Below are 17,985 nucleotides of genomic sequence, written 5' to 3'. Positions count from 1 at the left end.
GAATAAAAAAAGAGTCACTGTGGAACAGGAGGTCCTGCTACCGTACCTCATGTTGTGCTATAATAACCACACACATCCACAGGTACAGTCACGGCCACAATTCACATTTCAATTGACAATAGAAATGAGTCATGGGGATCATAAGCAAGGGGCTACGAAACAGGTTTGCAATTATTTTATGAATATATTGTTTGCTGTATTGAATTCACTGACAGTTTCCAAGGTCCTCATGTCAAATCTGCTGTGCCGTATGACCAGACAAACTACCAAATACAAGTCACGACAACACTTTCAAGCAATTACAGACAGTATCGGGATCTTCATGCTTGATGGTTGCAGTGATCCACGAAAGGTAGCAATGTGCAAGTACAAGATAAGGAAAAGAAGACAGTTCTAAAAAGATGTATGGATATTTTTTTTTAAGGTTGTAGACTTACTTGTTAGGCTGTAAAGGTATGCAGGGTGCGTTTGCCAAGAAATGCTGAATCTAAACTGGTTTTGTGTATTTTTAATTATCCTGATCAGCAGTCTGTGACCCACTTGTTTCTGAAAGACGGAAGAAGTGTGACCGAGGTTTAAAAGAGTCCAAATCAAAAGCAAGATTCATCTCTTTTTCTCACAACCTGTCCTCCCTTTAGAGTCTCCTCATCCGATCTTTTATATGACTTCTATCATCTGCTCGGCACCTTTGTTTTGTCTCTTTGTGTTGGCCAACGTAATACAAACAAGCCCAATTGGGATACAGAAGGCAGCTGTATCCCAATTTAGTATTTGCTTCTGTTCTTTGCTAAACAGCTATCTTTAAATCAATTTTTAAAAATGATGATGTAATTAATAGTGACCGAGTTACGATGTATATTTTGATTTTGCCTGTGCGATGTGATACGTGGATAAAGCACTGTCTAAATGTCAGAGTAAACAGAGATGTTTCATTTTGACCACAGTTTGTTGTTTTGAAACCCCAAATCTCAAATGTCAGTGTGTGCTGTTTAAAAAAAAATCTATTTCATTTATTAATGGCCCTGACCGCTGCATTACCAAAAAAAAACAATTTAGGGACAGTTTTGCTCATACTATATAAGTGACTTTTCTACAAACAATTTCAGTGTGTCCCGCTGGCCTAAGAGGGCAAAAGCGCCTCCTCTAAAATCAATAGTAAATGAGATAAACTTAACCCCGAGACACCAGCTGCTGAGCACAGAGGAGCTGTCTGGGTGATGAGTGAGTCACTCAAGCTTGGATAAAAGAAAACCTAAAGAAAGGATAAAAAGGATTTTGAGGAGGCCTGGAGCGTGCCACATGTGACAAGTTCACCTTGGCCTGAGGATAATGGGATAAAATAGTCATGGTGGTTCATGAGCCGGCACATCTCAAATCCTACAGGTTTATTTTCTGCTTCATATACAGGGCTGCTGTGCGTTCTTCTGTTTAAAAGTCAGACTTGTAATTTAAAAAAGAACCCCCACCCCACCCCAAAAAAAGAGAAAGTCAGAAAGTCTTTTATTAATAAATACTATGGTATCATCAAATATACATACATTTTATTGCAACCTGTTTTTCTGCCTTAGGTTCACCCTCTGGAGATATTTAATCTTCTTATTCTTCTCTTCTACACAGATAATGAATAATTAATATTTGCTGCTAAAATCTCAAACATTCATCTCTTCCATCCTGCATCCCTGAGGGACTGTTTTGTACTTTGTGCTTTCTAGTTTAGAGATTTGCTCTGACCCTGCTACTCTTTCATTCTTTCCTCCCCCACCGCTGAAGCCTCTCCTTTGTCTTGTTTCTTTCTTCCTGTATGCTCAAGGTTAACAGAAACCACTCTGTTCTTTAGTTGGAGATGGAGCTTTGGCTGGCACTGTGTAGTAGTGTTTTTGGCCAGATGCTTGGCGGTTTGCCCAAAGGATTCACATTCTCAAAAGAATTTGTTTATTTCTTTTTGGATCCAGAGCACCGTGACCTATTTAAAGTATAGCTGCATTGTTTTTGAGTGTGTCAAAGTGCAAAGGAATTCAGGCAATCTAAGCTGGCTGACCTGGAATTTCACTAATGGAGACCAGTAAGTCATCCTTCAGTGTAGATTACTATTAAATAGATTGGGGGGGGGGGGGGGGGGGGGATATAGTGAGAGTCTAACATAAGGGAACGATGCAGAAATGAGAATCAGTGATTTGTCTGGGTCAAAAAAAACAAGATTTTTTTTGTTTGCACATTGAGGACTTCAGGGAAGGACCCTCAGCGTGGAGACAATGATTTCAGGAGGTGTTTTCAATTTGTTGTCACCCACCCTTGTGGTTCTCATAATAAGAGAAAAAGGATGGAAGAAGCAGAGTTGGGTAGGGGTGAGGGATTTGAGAGGAGTGAGATCTAGCGTAGCAGCGGGGTTAGGCACGAGAAGCTAGATGAGAATGAGGATTGATCTTTGCCACCTTTTTTTCGATGTTTTTTTTCCCTTCTGTAAATAGCTTCCTTGTCAAAATCTGCTGCATTGTTTTCTTCTAAATAAAAAAAAAGACAGCTGTGTTTAGGTTCGATTTCTGACCAAAGGACACATCCTTAAGGTCTTATGAACAAAAAAACGATAAATTCCTAATCTTAACTAATAATTGTTTGCAAAATCATTTTTTTTTCTAAATTACAAAAACCACATCGTCTTATCTTCTCTGTGACTGATGGCACGTTGTCACCTGTCAGTGAAATAGAGTAAAACCACTGTCAGTATACTGTGCATCTATCAGCTGTCTATAACACTGTCATCATGTGCAGACACAAGACACATAAACACAAAAAAATAAAAAATTGCTCTACAGTACCCGAGGTAAAGAAAACTTTTAACTCAAGCTCCACGATTCACACCAGAGCTTTTGAAGTGGAAACCTTGCTGCAAAATTAAATACTGTAACATTTTACATATTAGCTTCCAGGAACACACTTTAGCATATTAATAATCCAATTTTCATTTTACAAGGTTTACATTTTTAGCTCAAATAATGAAAACAGCTCCAAAAGCTCAGAGATTTTGCCCTTAAAACGCAATTTGCTCATCCAAAAAAAAAAAGAAAAGAAAAAAAATAAGGAAAGGTTAGTGATTTATTGTCAGACAGCTTCTATCCTGAGACATGTGGAGTTTATTGTTATGATTTAATTAATTTCCCAATATTGGCGTAATTATTACATTCTTATCTGGTTAGATTACTTTAGCAACGACGACTATAACCTGTGGGTCTCAAGCTTTTTGTGGCCCACTTTAAATGCTGAAAAATGTTCATGCCTCATTTTTCTCTGTACCAAAATCATTGTCCTTCAGCATAGTATTACTTAATATTTTGTCTCAACAAGCCCCATCACACAAGCAATGTAGCTTTTAATGATAAGCATATCTTAAATATGTTGATAGGCTGCTTTTAGGCTTTGCTAGCTTTAGACCAGGTTAGTTCCTACAATAGATGGTAAAAAGGTACCATTGTTATACAGCCCACTGCTTTTTGCACCACCATTTTAAAGCCTTTAAGTTTGCAACTTTCGTTATAGCATCTTGATTTTTTTAAACTGGGTGGAACCACATTTGACAGGGAAATGTGGCTAAGAGTAGCACTGGCTGCTAATTTGGTTAGCAAGGTGCATTGACAGGCAGTGTTGGGAAGGTTACTTTTAAAATGTATTCCACTACAGATTACAGAATACATGCCCCAAAATGTATTTTGTAACGTATTCTGAATACTTTGGATTACTTAATATATTATCATACTTTTTACAACTACATGAATGTACTATTGCTGTGTGATTTATTACTATTACTGAAGGTCCACGGCTCCGAATCGTAGTAAAGGGACCTCTGGCTAATACGTCGGGCTCCGTGTCGGGCTCGTAGCCGAAAAATATCTTTACTTTGTTGTCTGGGTCAAGTTTGAGACAGAGAGAGGCGTGGAAAGGCTTCTCCAACGGAACTTATTGTTTCGGAGGAAAACACGAACACGGTGTACAGTCGAGTCTTAATAGCTTACTTAGAACTGGGCTCGTCAGGCACTCTTCTTGGCTGCAGTGGTTATTATTATATTTACGTGCTTCCAGCTCCCGTTTCTGCTCGATGATAACTCGTACTTTTCCACTTTCCTTTTTCTCCCTCCTCGCGCTCACAGACACATAACGGGTATGGCAGTCCATTCTCCCTGCAGCACGGACTACACTGCCCATGAGGCTACATTCTTTAGGGCGATGCCTGTAGCATTCTGCCTATTAGCTTAGCACAACAACAACAACAAAAAGGCGCTCTCTCACCCAGGAAACACACAGTTGCAGAGAGAGCGTGCGTCGCCCTGTAACCATGGCAACCGTAACGCTGCCACCTGGAACAACAGAACATAGCTGTCAAACAAAACCCAAACAGTCCTGACCCACGACAATATGAAACAGAAAAATACCGCCGTGTAATCCATTTCAACAAAGTAACTGTATTCTAAATACCACCTTTTTAAACGGTAACTGTAACGGAATACAGTTACTCATATTTTGTATTTTAAATACGTAACGGCGGTACATGTATTCCGTTACTCCCCAACACTGTTGACAGGCTAATACTCAAAGATCTTAAAGAAATTTGGACTTACCTATCACATAAAGGTACTAGGACACTAAACAAGCATAACTTTAAGCCTTAATACATTTTAAATGGGTTATTAAACTATAACTGCTTTGCTATTATCATAAAGAGGGAACTTAGCTTAAGAGAACACAATAGTAAACATTTTTCTGCCGCAATGTGACAAGAGGCGCAGGTCTGACTGTGGGTTAAGACTTCTAACTGACAATTCCTTAGCCAGTGAGCCAGTGTTATACCATAGCTAATCACCATTTTAAAACATAGTATGACTGAGAGTTACAAAACAGACTGAACCTGTTGTTCTGTATCACCCATAATCAGTGACTGAGAACATCAGCTAAACAGGAAAGTGTATACAGTGGTGTGGTCAGAAAACTGTTTTCAGTTAGTGTTCAGATACAGTATAGCTTTAAGGCACTTTCACATTGGCTATTTTCTGGCTCTGAAACTATATCAATGCTTGGATTTAATTATTTGGGGCAAGCTGCAAATTATATCCAAGAAACTTTCACATTGGCTAATTAGTCAGCCTAACCTAAGAAACTGTCACTGGGCTACCAGCTGCTATGAATTTTCTCTCCTCTACACTGTCATTGTAGACAACTAAGCTAGGCTAACAAGCTGCTGGCTATAGCTTCACTGTACAGAAAAATGAGTGGAACTTGGGATAAAATCAAGTATCTTTTCTAGAATGTTTAAGTTTTTGTTTTATTAAAAGAAAAATATAAAAATGGATAGTTTGCCTTCCTCTTTAAAGCCACCTTAATCCTTGGGTAACATTTGCGTGTGAGCAGCTAGTGTAGCTTCAAGCTGCCACAATCAGCAGTAAGGGATGGGATACAGAGGTCTTATAACCTACTTTTTTCTCACTGTACACCTCCAGATTTTTGTCAAATCCCAGCTGATGCTGACTCAAGTACTCAAGTCACTCTGAAATATATCAGATCTTATACGACTCTCTCCGGAGATAGGAAGACTTTAGGTAACATTGCTCACATATATATTCTTCAAGATTTAACAACTTGGATGCGTAAAATAATCAAAATTCAGTTTCAAAATCAACTAAATAGAGATAAAGATTATTGAACCACCTGTCAAAAAGCACATGTACCTTATTTTATCAGGTACATTAAATTATTTTAACAGCTGACTCAAATCAATGGTGTGATACAAATTAGGAGTAGCAAATGGAGTATGCACAGAATGAAAATGAATATTTGACAAATTGGAAGTGTTATCAGGTTTATCTCGGTAATTAATAATATTTTATCCATATTATTGTGGTTAAAGTAACACAAACTTTGTTTTAGTCGGAGCAGCTGTTCAGCCGTTTTTGGACCGAACATCCTGCAGCAGCATCTGATGTTTGTTTGTTTTTTTCTGCCTCCCTCCCTCTCCCTCATTTGTCTGACAGGAGATTGTCCTTGTGGTGTTCTTCGGTGTGGAATATTTTGTCCGCCTTTGGTCAGCAGGCTGCCGCAGTAAATATGTTGGCATCTGGGGCCGACTACGCTTTGCCAGGAAGCCAATATCTGTTATAGGTAGCAACACAACCCCCGTGCACACACACACACACACACACATCTTTACACATGCATGCTGACAGACGTATCACTCCCCACCCACGCACAAAATTTAAACAATATCTGTAATATACCCTGAGCTTTATCCCAAAATGAGATATTTAAGACAAATTCAGCATGAAATTAAAACTGTCACTGCAATATTTCTTCCACCTTCAGCTTGTTATTCTTAAATTTGATGCCTCCAGGTGTTTTTTTTAATATGTTGCAATGCAAATTAGTATTAATAATGTTTGTAACCCTTCTAAGCTAAATTGATTAATAGAATCATTCTGAAATGAAAACTGATGATAATTTCCTAAAATAACACTTTCTGTACTTACTTCTTTGACCCCCACCGTCCCACCCCACCCTCATATGGAGAACAACACTTCTTAATTTCTTGTTGTATTAACCACCATAATCATGAGTGTAAAAATATTCATATTATATACGTTATTGGTTATGGCATATGTAGGCTTAAGACCCCTCATTCTCTATTAATGCAGATCTGATTGTAGTTGTTGCTTCGATAATTGTGCTGTCAGTGGGCTCCAAAGGCCAGGTCTTTGCAACCTCTGCTGTAAGGTAAGAGACTGTGTGCAGTATGTACAAGTAGAAACTTTGTGGCCATAAGTATGAAGATGCTTTCTGTACCTCTGGCCTCGATAACATAACTATGTGCCCCTGCACAAAGCCAGATCCATAATGAATGGTTTCATCAGTTTGGGGTGAAAGTTTGTAGCCATGACTGTAAGAACGTACTACACCTCTGGGATTAATCGCTGAACTGCAAGCCAGGCCTATTGCTCACTGCTCTGCAAGGGAGAAAATTATACGAGTTTGCTCTAACATTTGTAAACGTCGAAAGTCTTTACATGGGAATGGAGACCATTTATGATATATGTGATAAAGATGCGCACATGCTTTAGGTATCCAAATATTTCTAGCCTTATTGTGTGTGCATGAATATTAACATTCAATTGCTGTGCAGAATAATATCTGCATATAAACACTTTCTCTTTTCCTTTTCCTTTTTTTAATTGACCAGAGGGATTCGCTTTCTGCAAATCCTGCGTATGCTCCACGTTGACCGACAGGGAGGAACGTGGCGTCTCCTGGGCTCAGTTGTCTTCATCCATCGGCAGGTACACAATCACTCCTTTAAAGGCTTCAAATTAGATTTTACGTCCAGAACTATTACCACCACCAGAGCTTCGGAGCATTATTAGTTAGCTGCCAGCTTTCTGTCAGGGGATTATGCCAAGGATAGTCTGTCCTCTTCATGTTTTATTTTTCCTTTCTATGCGGAATAAAGAGAAGGTCCTCACATGGGAATACCTCATACAGTTAAATGAGTATTCAGCCGAGAACCACAACAAAAGCGCCACTGCGTAATAGCCTGGGTTTTTGGGTTATAGGCTCATCTGCTGGAGAGGGCCATGTCTTTCTCTAGGGTATCATTCAGCTGAGACACAGAGGTGGACGTGATTAGCCCCAGTGGTCACAGTAGTTGTCCTTAATGTCAGTATAAAAAGAGAGAGTGATGAGCAGGGGATCAAGGATGTTACTCATCCAGTACCACCTACCATGCTTTCTTGTATTGGCCGTGGCTGATTTTGCTTGCAGCTGAAGCTGGTTATCATCAGCCACTGACCTCTGCTATGAATGTCAGCACAGGGACATATTGGGGCATTTTCAAATCTGATTTCTGACTGGCTGTAGAAAGCACTTTAGCTTGAAGGTAAAAAAAAACAAAAAACTGGTAAAGTTTGGAATGTACTTGTTATTGAAGGAGAGTGTAGTATCTATCACAGCTGATATGCCTAGGGGATGAGTTCTTGTTAATCTGCTAAGTTCTGTTTCCTTAGAAACCTCCTTTGTGTTGCATGCTGTGCTCCTAATTAACTTATTGTTTTAAAAGGTCATATTCACCTTCTCATGGTTAGTTCAGCTAAATTACTATTGAATAAAAACAAATATACACACAAATATACAATCTGCAGTGAAAACTTCAACCCAAGAGTCTTGTGCTGTATCTGACTCATTTTGAGGAAGTATATAACATTTCCTACAAAACAGGAAAAGACTGACAGAGATAATGAACATAGTTTATGCAGTCCATCTACAGTTATTTAGGGGGACTGAGATAATGGAATAGTTTCTTTTTTCCTCTGTACACCACCATAGTTCATTTCAAATGTATGCAATCAAGATGTGATTGTTTCTGGTTTATTTCAAGGGTTTAACAAAAGTATTGCATTAACCTTTTAGCAATTAAAGTCGAGTATACAGAATTATATATATGTCTAAACAGTTCCTAACAGACAAGCAGTTTCATGGTCAAGTATATTTTTCTGATTATGCTATGGCAAATTATGCAGATGAAAGATCTGGACTTGATTTCAAGTGATGAAATCAGCTGTCCACTGGAACATTCAGAGATCCAAGGATCCAAAGTGGTGCATCCTTAAAAACAATGAATGCTCAGCAATAACAAAGTGCCAGGACGACAACGGAAGACGACTAAAGTAGACGATCACAGTATTCTTTCCACCTTCACAACATCTGGCCAAAATGCCTTCATGACTGCAAATTTTTATATCAAAAGTTTCTAACAAAGTGCAAACCACTGGTTGCAATCCAAAAAATGAAAGTCAGATTAGACTTTGTCATAAAACATACAAAGGAAATTGACAAGTTCTGGGGGAAAAATAAATCCTTGGACAGATGAAACTAAGATTAACTGGTATCAGAATGATGGCAAGAGAAACAAATTGAGAAATAAGTGAACAGCTCAGAAGCTTATTACAAATCTGAAAGATATCACATCATCTGTCAAACATGGTGAAGGTAATATTGCACGGGCATGTGTGGCTGTCAGTGGAACCAAGTCACTAGTGTTTATCAATAATGTGACTGGTGAAAGAAGCGCTTGCAAATGTTCTCTACTCAGCTAAATCCTGCAAATTGATCGTATGGCACTTGAAACTACAAACAGAAAACAACCCAAAGAAAGCTGCAAAACTTTCTCAAGACAAAGAAATTCAACTGACAGGTCAGTCACCTGATCTCGACCGAACACAGCATGCTTTTCACTTACTGAAGGCAAAACTGAAAGCAGAGAGATCCACAAACAAATAGGAACTGAAGACTGCTGCAGTAAAGGCCCGACAGGGCATCTCAAGGGAGGAAACAGCATTTAGTGATGTTCATGGGTTTTAGACTTCAAGCCGTCATTCACGGCAAAGGATTTTCATCCGTGTATTGAAAACAATCACGAGATTTAAAATTACCCATGTTCATTTGACCAATTAGTTTTGAGCCCTGAAAATAGAAAACTGTGTATAAAAATGACAGTAATTTCTAAACAGTTGATGCAAATGTTTTGTTATGCCCCTTGAACTAAAGCTGGAAGACTCACTTGAATCCCATCTTGACTGTTTGATTTAAAGTCCAGTGTGATGGTGTTCAGAGGGAAAACTACAAAAAATTGTGTCACTGTGGACCTAACTATAAATTGTGCCTTTCTTTGTCTTTCTTAATCCCTTTAATCATCTTGTAACTCCCCCACCCCCCAAATTTGCATAGAATACACCTACAGCACACAAAACCAGGTGGAACTTATTTCAGGTTTTCTCAATTTTCCAAACCCTGCTAGCTGAGAGTGACAAGCCTTCACTGATGTAGACCATTTAAGGGTTTCACTGCCCAATTCCACTCACACACTGGCTGGGCTGTTCCTAAATGGACTCTGAAAGGAGAGGATGAGTGTGAGACTGACTTCAGGAGAGGCCTGGCTAAATTCAGTCCTGATTGCAGGCATCAGAAGTCATCATGTGTAACATAGAGGGAGCTGTTCCGTGAGAACCACACTCATCACATCCATGCTTTATTTTTGTTTCACCTTGCACTGCAGCCACTGTGGGTATAGTTCTCATATGTTCTGCTAAGGCTCTACACAACTCCAACAGCCGTAAGGGAAATACACTGTGTACTCTCACAACAGCCAGTGCAGTAGGGGTCAAGTTGCCATCAACCAGCTGGTCTCTGGTGTATTGTATATAATATATGTTCCTTTGTGAGTTTCTTGGTGTTATACAAAGCGGGAATATTTTGCTCCGCTAGACTCTCGCATAAACGCATGAAAGTGCAGCCCCCTCTGTGTTAACAGCTGGAGTTTTTAAAGTCAATGGAGTTTCATTCACTCCAATCAGTATCCAATCCTTGTGTTATAACGGCATTTACATACACACACAGTGGCATTCTAGTGCCTGTGGCTCTAAACACAATTTGCACAGTTGCTCCTGGCTGATACTGGCAGATGGGAGGCACACATCTCGTGAATGTGTTTGCCAGGTCACAGAGGCAGCAACACATCTACTAAACCTCAGGTAGCAGCTCAAGGAAAATGTACCTGAATGCGTTAAAAGCTGTTATTTCCAAGAATCAAGTTGCTAGCAGTACGGATGACTTGAAGGTGTTATAGAGGCTCTGTCAGGTGTTTACTGGCAAAGGTCTGATGCCCAGAAACATTCCCAAAAACAATGTGTGATGAAATGAGGAAATACAGGTGCAAATGTGGACTACTGGGAGATCGTAAGCACCGTTTGTTTAGAGCAATGTAAGGCTAGGATGGAACAATTCCACAGTCATCTGCTGCTGCTTCTCTGTGTCGCAATCTCAGAGTGACAGTTTTGGGCCGAGACACGAATAAAATTTTCACTTATCAGGAATTCATCCCAATTTGATGCAGGCAGGGCTCTGGCACTTTGAGTAGTTAAACCCAGTTTAAAATCACGTAGTAGGTGAGTGCACTTAGAGAGCTTTTTCACAAAGCAGTAGTCTAATTACACTCAGACAGGATGAGAGCCAAACCCAAGTAGACCTCCTGAGCAAATTGTAGACAGCTGCTTATTGAATCTGCAACACGATGCTTTATATATATGATAAATACACTGGAAGAGATCAGACGTCTGGGTTTCAAAGTAATTTATGATGATTTACCGCACATCTGAATTCAATCAACACCCCTGCGGTGATTACTGATTATTACTGAACTTACTTTCAGTTTAAACTCATTAGCACTTATGGCCCCTTTAAAACTCAAGACATTTTAGTCTTTGCTCAGGCCAAGAATACCATGAGCATTTTAATGGCTTTTCACTTGATCAAAAAAAAAACACTTAAAAAAATATTCTGAATAGAGTCGCACAGTTTTGGTTGAGATAGTCAAATTTCAGATGGCAGTTTTCAAATAAGATCCCATCCAATTGATGTTCGATTGAAAGAACTGGTGCCGAACATTAGCGGCAACATGACAGGTTGCATGATTAAGAACACAGCTTTGCATTCACCTTTGGTTATTGAATGACACAAGCCAGCACAGGCAGCAAAATGCTCCAATGGAAAAATTTAATCATCATATTTACCCAGCACTCTTACATGAATATTCACATCCATATGTCATGTTATTAGCAAACACAGCCACATCCGGCTACAGGCAGCTGACTGGTAAGCTAACTGATGCATTTTGCCAGAAAGTATACATAAATTCACACCTCATATTACTTAATATTTTCTCTAACATGGTCACATGTTCGAGTTTGAAATATGTAATGTCTTTGTGCATGTGTATTTCAGGAGCTGATCACAACCTTATACATTGGCTTTTTGAGCCTGATCTTCTCGTCGTACTTTGTCTACCTGGCAGAGAAAGATGCTGTTGACAGCAGTGGCACCACTGGTTTTGGGAACTATGCTGATGCCCTGTGGTGGGGAGTGGTAAGCATTTGTATTACTTATAGTGTATGGCCATAAATCTGTGTACACACATTTTTGGGGCTCCTGGGACAAAAAGGGAAATGATCATGTCAATCGAAAAATGAACTGTGAAAGCATATATATGGAGAGAGAGAGAGAGAGACTGGCGAGCAGTCATGTTGAAACAGGAAGGGGCCATCCCTAAACTGTTCCCACAAATTTGTTAAGAGTTGGAGCTAAGGGGCTGAGCCCAACTCTTAAAAAACAAACCCAAACTTGAGCCAAGCGCACAGACTCAGCCATCGGCTGGCCAGATGGAGAAGCATGATTCATCACTCCAGAGAACACATCCGCACTGCTCTAGAGTCCAGTGGTGGTGTGCTTTACATCGATGCATCCAACACTTAGATGCTAAGGCTCAGACTAAGGCATGGATGCAGCTGCTCAGCCATGGAAACCCATTCCATGAAGCTCCCTCTACGCTCCGTTCTTGAGCTAATCTGAAGTCCACATGAAGTTTAGAAGGTCTGTAGTAACTGCCTGCAGAAAGTTGATGATCTCTATGCACTATGCGCATTCACTGACCTTGCTCTGTGATTTTACGTGGCCTACCACTTTGTGGCTCAGTTGCTGTTGTTGTTGCCTGTGGAATATTTAGTAGCAAGGAAATTTCATGACTGGACAACACAGGTGGCATCCTATCACGGTACCATCCTGAAAATCACTGAGCTCCTGAGTGCGACCCACTCACTCACAAATGTTTGTAAAAGAAGTCTGTATGTCTTGCTGCTTGATTTTATACACCTATGGCCGTGCAAGTGATTGGAACACCTGGATTCAATAATTTAGATGGGTGAGTGAATACTTTTGGCAATATAGTGTATGACACACAAAAAAGGGAAAATTATAATAGTCTCTTTGTTGAGTCTTGGGATTTGGCAAGCAGTTATGATGGTTGAAGAAAGTCTCCAGAAAATGAAAGTAAGTTATTGAAATGTTCTCTAAAATGACAGAAACATGAGCAGAGCTTGCCTGGGGCTCTGAGGAAAATTCTGCTAAGGGGGCCCTCCTAATTTACCCATAAGCCATGCACGCTGTTTGAGATTGCCACACAGTCCCACCTGTCAGCACAGTGCAAACAATTTGCTTAATCTGTTCATCTACAATTGAGTATACTTATACAGAAAAGTATGAGATAAACAAACAAGATTTTTTTCACACAGTATATTCTTTACAATCTCAAGATGACACATGAGAATAAAATGCTGCATGAATGACTTTTTCTTATCATTTCATAAGAGATATATGCACAGCTAAGGAGCATTTATATTCTAATACTGAATCAATTGTAATTGTCAGTCATTGGCTTTGCAAAGAGTTTCCTTTTTCCAGAAGTGTAACTGAATTTTGACTTAGGACTAGATGATCACTGTTGAGTTCAGGGTGCTTTTGGGGAGTGCAATCATACTCCTACGTTGTATTTTCTGGACTGGCCCTTACAGAGGCTGCTGCTGTAAAGCATATGTTTCATTTCATGAATGTGCATACGAAACCATATGGTCACATATGAACACATGTGAAGTGTGAATTGCAGTTTCTAAGCCTTGTTGCTTGTTTGTGTTTATCAGCATATATAATTTCACTCTCACTTTAGTCGGCCACAAAAACAAAGAACCCAGCCATGGAAATGGTTAACAAGCAACACACAGACATACCAAGAGATGCTCTGTCCAGCTATGTTAGTAAGACAGACAGGCTAGAGGGATTTGCACTACAAGCAAGCACATCAACTTAATGTTAAGGTTATTTGCTGACATTTTTCTTTCTTTCTTTCTTTTTGGAGAAGAACTGGAGAAGCTATGTTATGGAATATTTCAAGTGCTCTTGGGGGCCCTCTGCTGTCCATGGAGCCCTAAGCAAACACTCAGTTTGCTTGTGACCCGATTCAAGCCAGCTCTGTGTGTGTGTGTGGGGGGGAGGGGGGGGGGGGAGACACACCTACCAGTGTCACCTGTGAATAAGTATCTTTTCATGGATGCTGATCTGTGAGTTATCCCAGTTTTGATCATGTTTGGGATTGTGGTACAAAACATAACCAGAGTGTTCACTCTGGTTATATGATTCTAACATTATCTCTATGAGTTCTATACTGAGAAGCTTTAACAGAAGTCATTAATATGAGAATGTCACTGCTTTGCTTTATGATTCAGTTTGCCCCATTATATGCCGTACAGTTCGATATTCAACCCTATGTCAAATTTAGTGATGCAGTTTAGCTATTTTACAACTGAATAGGATTAAGGACATAAAGTATTCCTTATAATGTAATATATATTATATATAATGTCATAATATTTCCCAAATACAAGAAGATCTGCCAAAGACTTAGATAGACACTCATAAAACTGTGAATTAGCTAAAATACAGCAGCACTTTAGAACGATTGTTCGACTCCACAATGTCACAGAAAGATACATAAAAGGCCTGCTGTAGGACATATCTGGGCACGTAGTATTATCTGTCCGGATTATGATTTTTCCCAATGAGGATGAAATTGTAATGTTTGCATAGAACGTAAAGAACGTGTTTACTCATGTCTGATACACAAAGCCGTGTGAGCAAATAATCTGCACGGTTGCAAAAGCAGCAGCCAGCAGGTTATATCAGCAAGCGTCAGGCCCCAGTAGAGTGCCTTTCTACAGTCTGTCTAGCTGGTGTTGAGAGCACAGTGACCAGTATTTGTTCAAAGTAAGGTGTGCTTTGGATGTTTAAAATTAATTAGAAAAATATTTTGTCCTTACCTTAGGTGTCCTGGTGTCCTGGGCAACTGCCCAGCGCCCTTTAACCAGAACAGAAACCCGTGTAAAATGTTAGTGAAATTATCCTTAGAAATAACTGTGATCCTAAATGATCCTAAACTATTCAATTATGATTGTTTTCTGAATTCTGAGATTTGACATTTCTATCCTGGCACAAATAAGATTTTGCAGAAAACCATGACTTGTTGTAAGCTGCTTTTTAGCAAGTGAAAGGTCAAATAGAGACTGTTTTATCTGTACTACTGATGTTACAGTAGGAGTTGTGTGAAGCCCCTTGGGCAAATCCAGTGGGCTGCTAATACAAACAGCAAAACAAATAGTGCAGAAAACACGGGATGAAAATTTATTTTCAGACAATAAGTCACCACCCACTCGGCCTCATGGAAACTTCAGGGACTCTGATATTAAAAAATGCACACACACACACACACATTCTCACACACACATACACAGCAAAGTCAATAACTTGTCCCAGTATGAAATGAAAGTTGTTGTTGTACACATTAGATCCCATGATTTTTTTTTTTTTAAATCTGATTTGGGTCTGCTCTCACACACACGCTGAAAGTCAGTTTGGGGTATTTGAGCACATGAAGATGTTATTAAGAGTCCAAGAGGTGAAAAGATCAGAGTTGTAGTTGGAGGATTGGGAAATCAGGGGTCTAATGCACTAAAGACTCAAAGCAGAGAAAGTATTTGGTCAAGTAAAGTCAATAGATAATTGTGGGTTCAGCTGTGGATGCGATGATACAGTTTTTAAACTGTTTGCTAGCAGTACTTTCACTGTTTTTTTGCAACCACCCTAGCAAAATGTCTCTACGCTAAAACGGCTACTACTGTTTTTGGATCAAGTCAGTGTTGGATACTTTAGAAAGTTAATGATTTTCTGTACAAATCTTATAACCCCTGTCAGTACCAAGTGCAGTTCATTAGCCCAAACTATCAAGTTAATGCTAATGCTAATGCTAAAGCTCTGAGCACATGCATGGAAATAGATGTGCAATGAGTAACTCGGTCGATTGGAAAGTGTTGCCCTGGTGCCTGTGTGCCTGAGATATCCACTATAATTGGTAGTGTTTAGAGTGTTTATAGCAGTTTGTAGCCTAAGCTTTTTAGGGTTACTTTACACATTGTTCTTCAAAACTTTAGCAGTGTTAAATATTAGCACTCCAGCCTTGATAACACTATGTATATATGTGATAGAAAATAAGGAAAAGCATAATAGGTCCCCTTTAATGATAGGGTAGTGGTTAGAATTGATGCAGTGATAATAAGTCTCCAGGAAGTGCATACAAGTTATAATACTATCCACTGAAAAGACTGGAACATGAGCATTGCAGTTTCACAAGAGACATCTGGAGCTCAGCTGTGTTTCCAAAAAATGTATTATTAGCAGCCTAGTTACTGAAGAGCGAGGAAAAGACGGTATCAAATTGGTATTTGAGTCAGCAGATACTCAGGACTGTGGTATCAGCAACTGCTCTAGCCTATCTGCAGGGACCACGGATGTACTACTGACTTTGATGATCCCCAGATTTTTCAACCAGTGATGATGAACTGTAGTAATGGCGGCCGTGTCTCAGGGGACCAGTGGTGTCCTTAAGCAAAATATATGAACCCCAAAATCCAGCTGTGTGTCCAATAGAAATAAAGAACATAGAACAAAGCAGTTTGTGATACAAACAAACAAAAACAAGCAAACAACCTTTATTTGTCACATACACAATTATACAGAGTACAACATGTAGTGAAATTCTTGTGTCCGAGCTGCGGACAGGCTGCAGACATAGCCGCGCCATTCCAGGGCTTGGTTTTTAGCATGGGGGGTCTAGCCAGGACCCTTACTGGATACCGGGTGGGAATCGAACTTGTGACTCCCGCTCCGAAGGTGTGTAGTTCCCATTTAACTTTTCATCTAGTGCCTCGGGTAATTATTTAAGCTGTCCTATACTTTGGTTTATTAAAAACACATACCCTAGCTGTATATTATAATGAACGCTAATTATAAAACGCTACTGTTGTCATTGTCTTGTCTGTGTTTTTTTTCCTTTAGGTCACAGTGACAACTATTGGCTATGGAGACAAAGTGCCACAAACCTGGATTGGAAAGACTATTGCTTCCTGTTTCTCAGTCTTTGCCATTTCATTCTTTGCCCTGCCTGCAGTAAGTGCAGTGAGAAATTTCCGCCTAACCTTATGGTTGAGTTGTGCCATGAGGATTACAGAACAGCAGTGACTTTGCTGAGAAACATAGTAAGTCAGTGAACCCAGTAAACTGGGTGAAAAATTGGATTAGACAAGTATAGTTTTCCTCATCACTTTTTAAATTACCCTTGGTTCAATATTCATAATAAGGTTTATGAAATGTCTCAAATACTTAGAGCCCCAATTATTTATGTTTAGTTCAAGGAAAAAAAAAGCTTAATCTCCACATTTAAATCCGCTAATTGCGTGTTTATGAAGGTTAATGGGAAAAAATACATTATTCTCAACCGAATAGAATCATGAAGTATCCCTGTTTGTTTCTTCCTTCTTTCTCTATCTTTCGGATCGTGCAGCTGCCTGAAAGTGTGTGGTTAAAACTGAATAATGAGAAAAAACTCTGCTATGCTGTTCTTCACAGGGAATCTTGGGCTCAGGCTTCGCCCTGAAGGTGCAGCAGAAGCAAAGACAAAAACACTTCAACCGACAGATCCCTGCAGCTGCCTGTCTCATTCAGGTATTTGACCAAGAAAATACTCCCAAAAGTAGCTCAGTACAGCCGGGGGATTATGCTGTCTCGGAGCTACAGTCTTATTATGGAGACCATCCTTTCATGTAACCTTTTCTTTCTTTTCTTATATGGCAGACATGTTGGCATGAAATTTGTCCTGTCCAACCAACGTATTGCTATTTTTATGCCCCTCCAGACATCGTGGAGATGTTTTGCGGTGGAGAACTTTGATTCTGCCACATTCAAGATGTTTTTGAGAAAAAGATCAAACATCCCTGCCTCTTCTCTATCCACCCCCAAGCCCAAGAAATCGGTTAGTAATCATTTTATAGATTTCTCTGTAACTGCTTCATACACCCGGTTTCCCGTTTATTAGACACAGGCAAAGTGCAACTAATGTAGTCTGAAGCAACACCCCTGCAATACTGTAAATCCTAAATTCACAAAGGTTTTCATGAAGGTTTATATAGGCTGTTTTTGTTTTTGCAGTTATTATGTGCTCACTGTGAAGGCTGTAGTTTGCTG

The 17,985-nt window shown here is 39.6% G+C and overlaps 1 protein-coding gene across 1 annotated transcript in view; it reads left to right on the top strand.

Annotated features, from left to right (window-relative positions):
• Nucleotides 1-17,985, top strand: part of kcnq1.1 (potassium voltage-gated channel, KQT-like subfamily, member 1.1) — a 43,948-nt gene that overhangs the window by 10,863 nt on the left and 15,100 nt on the right. Inside the window, exons 3-9 of the mRNA XM_063481792.1 lie at nucleotides 6,018-6,144; nucleotides 6,675-6,753; nucleotides 7,217-7,313; nucleotides 11,809-11,949; nucleotides 16,801-16,911; nucleotides 17,371-17,466; nucleotides 17,657-17,773. Coding sequence (XP_063337862.1) covers nucleotides 6,018-6,144; nucleotides 6,675-6,753; nucleotides 7,217-7,313; nucleotides 11,809-11,949; nucleotides 16,801-16,911; nucleotides 17,371-17,466; nucleotides 17,657-17,773 — 768 coding nt within the window. The remainder of the gene's footprint in view (nucleotides 1-6,017; nucleotides 6,145-6,674; nucleotides 6,754-7,216; nucleotides 7,314-11,808; nucleotides 11,950-16,800; nucleotides 16,912-17,370; nucleotides 17,467-17,656; nucleotides 17,774-17,985) is intronic.

Source organism: Pelmatolapia mariae, linkage group LG1 (genome assembly GCF_036321145.2).
Source record: "Pelmatolapia mariae isolate MD_Pm_ZW linkage group LG1, Pm_UMD_F_2, whole genome shotgun sequence".
Lineage (NCBI taxonomy): Eukaryota > Metazoa > Chordata > Actinopteri > Cichliformes > Cichlidae > Pelmatolapia > Pelmatolapia mariae.
This window is presented reverse-complemented; position numbering and strand designations above follow the sequence as displayed.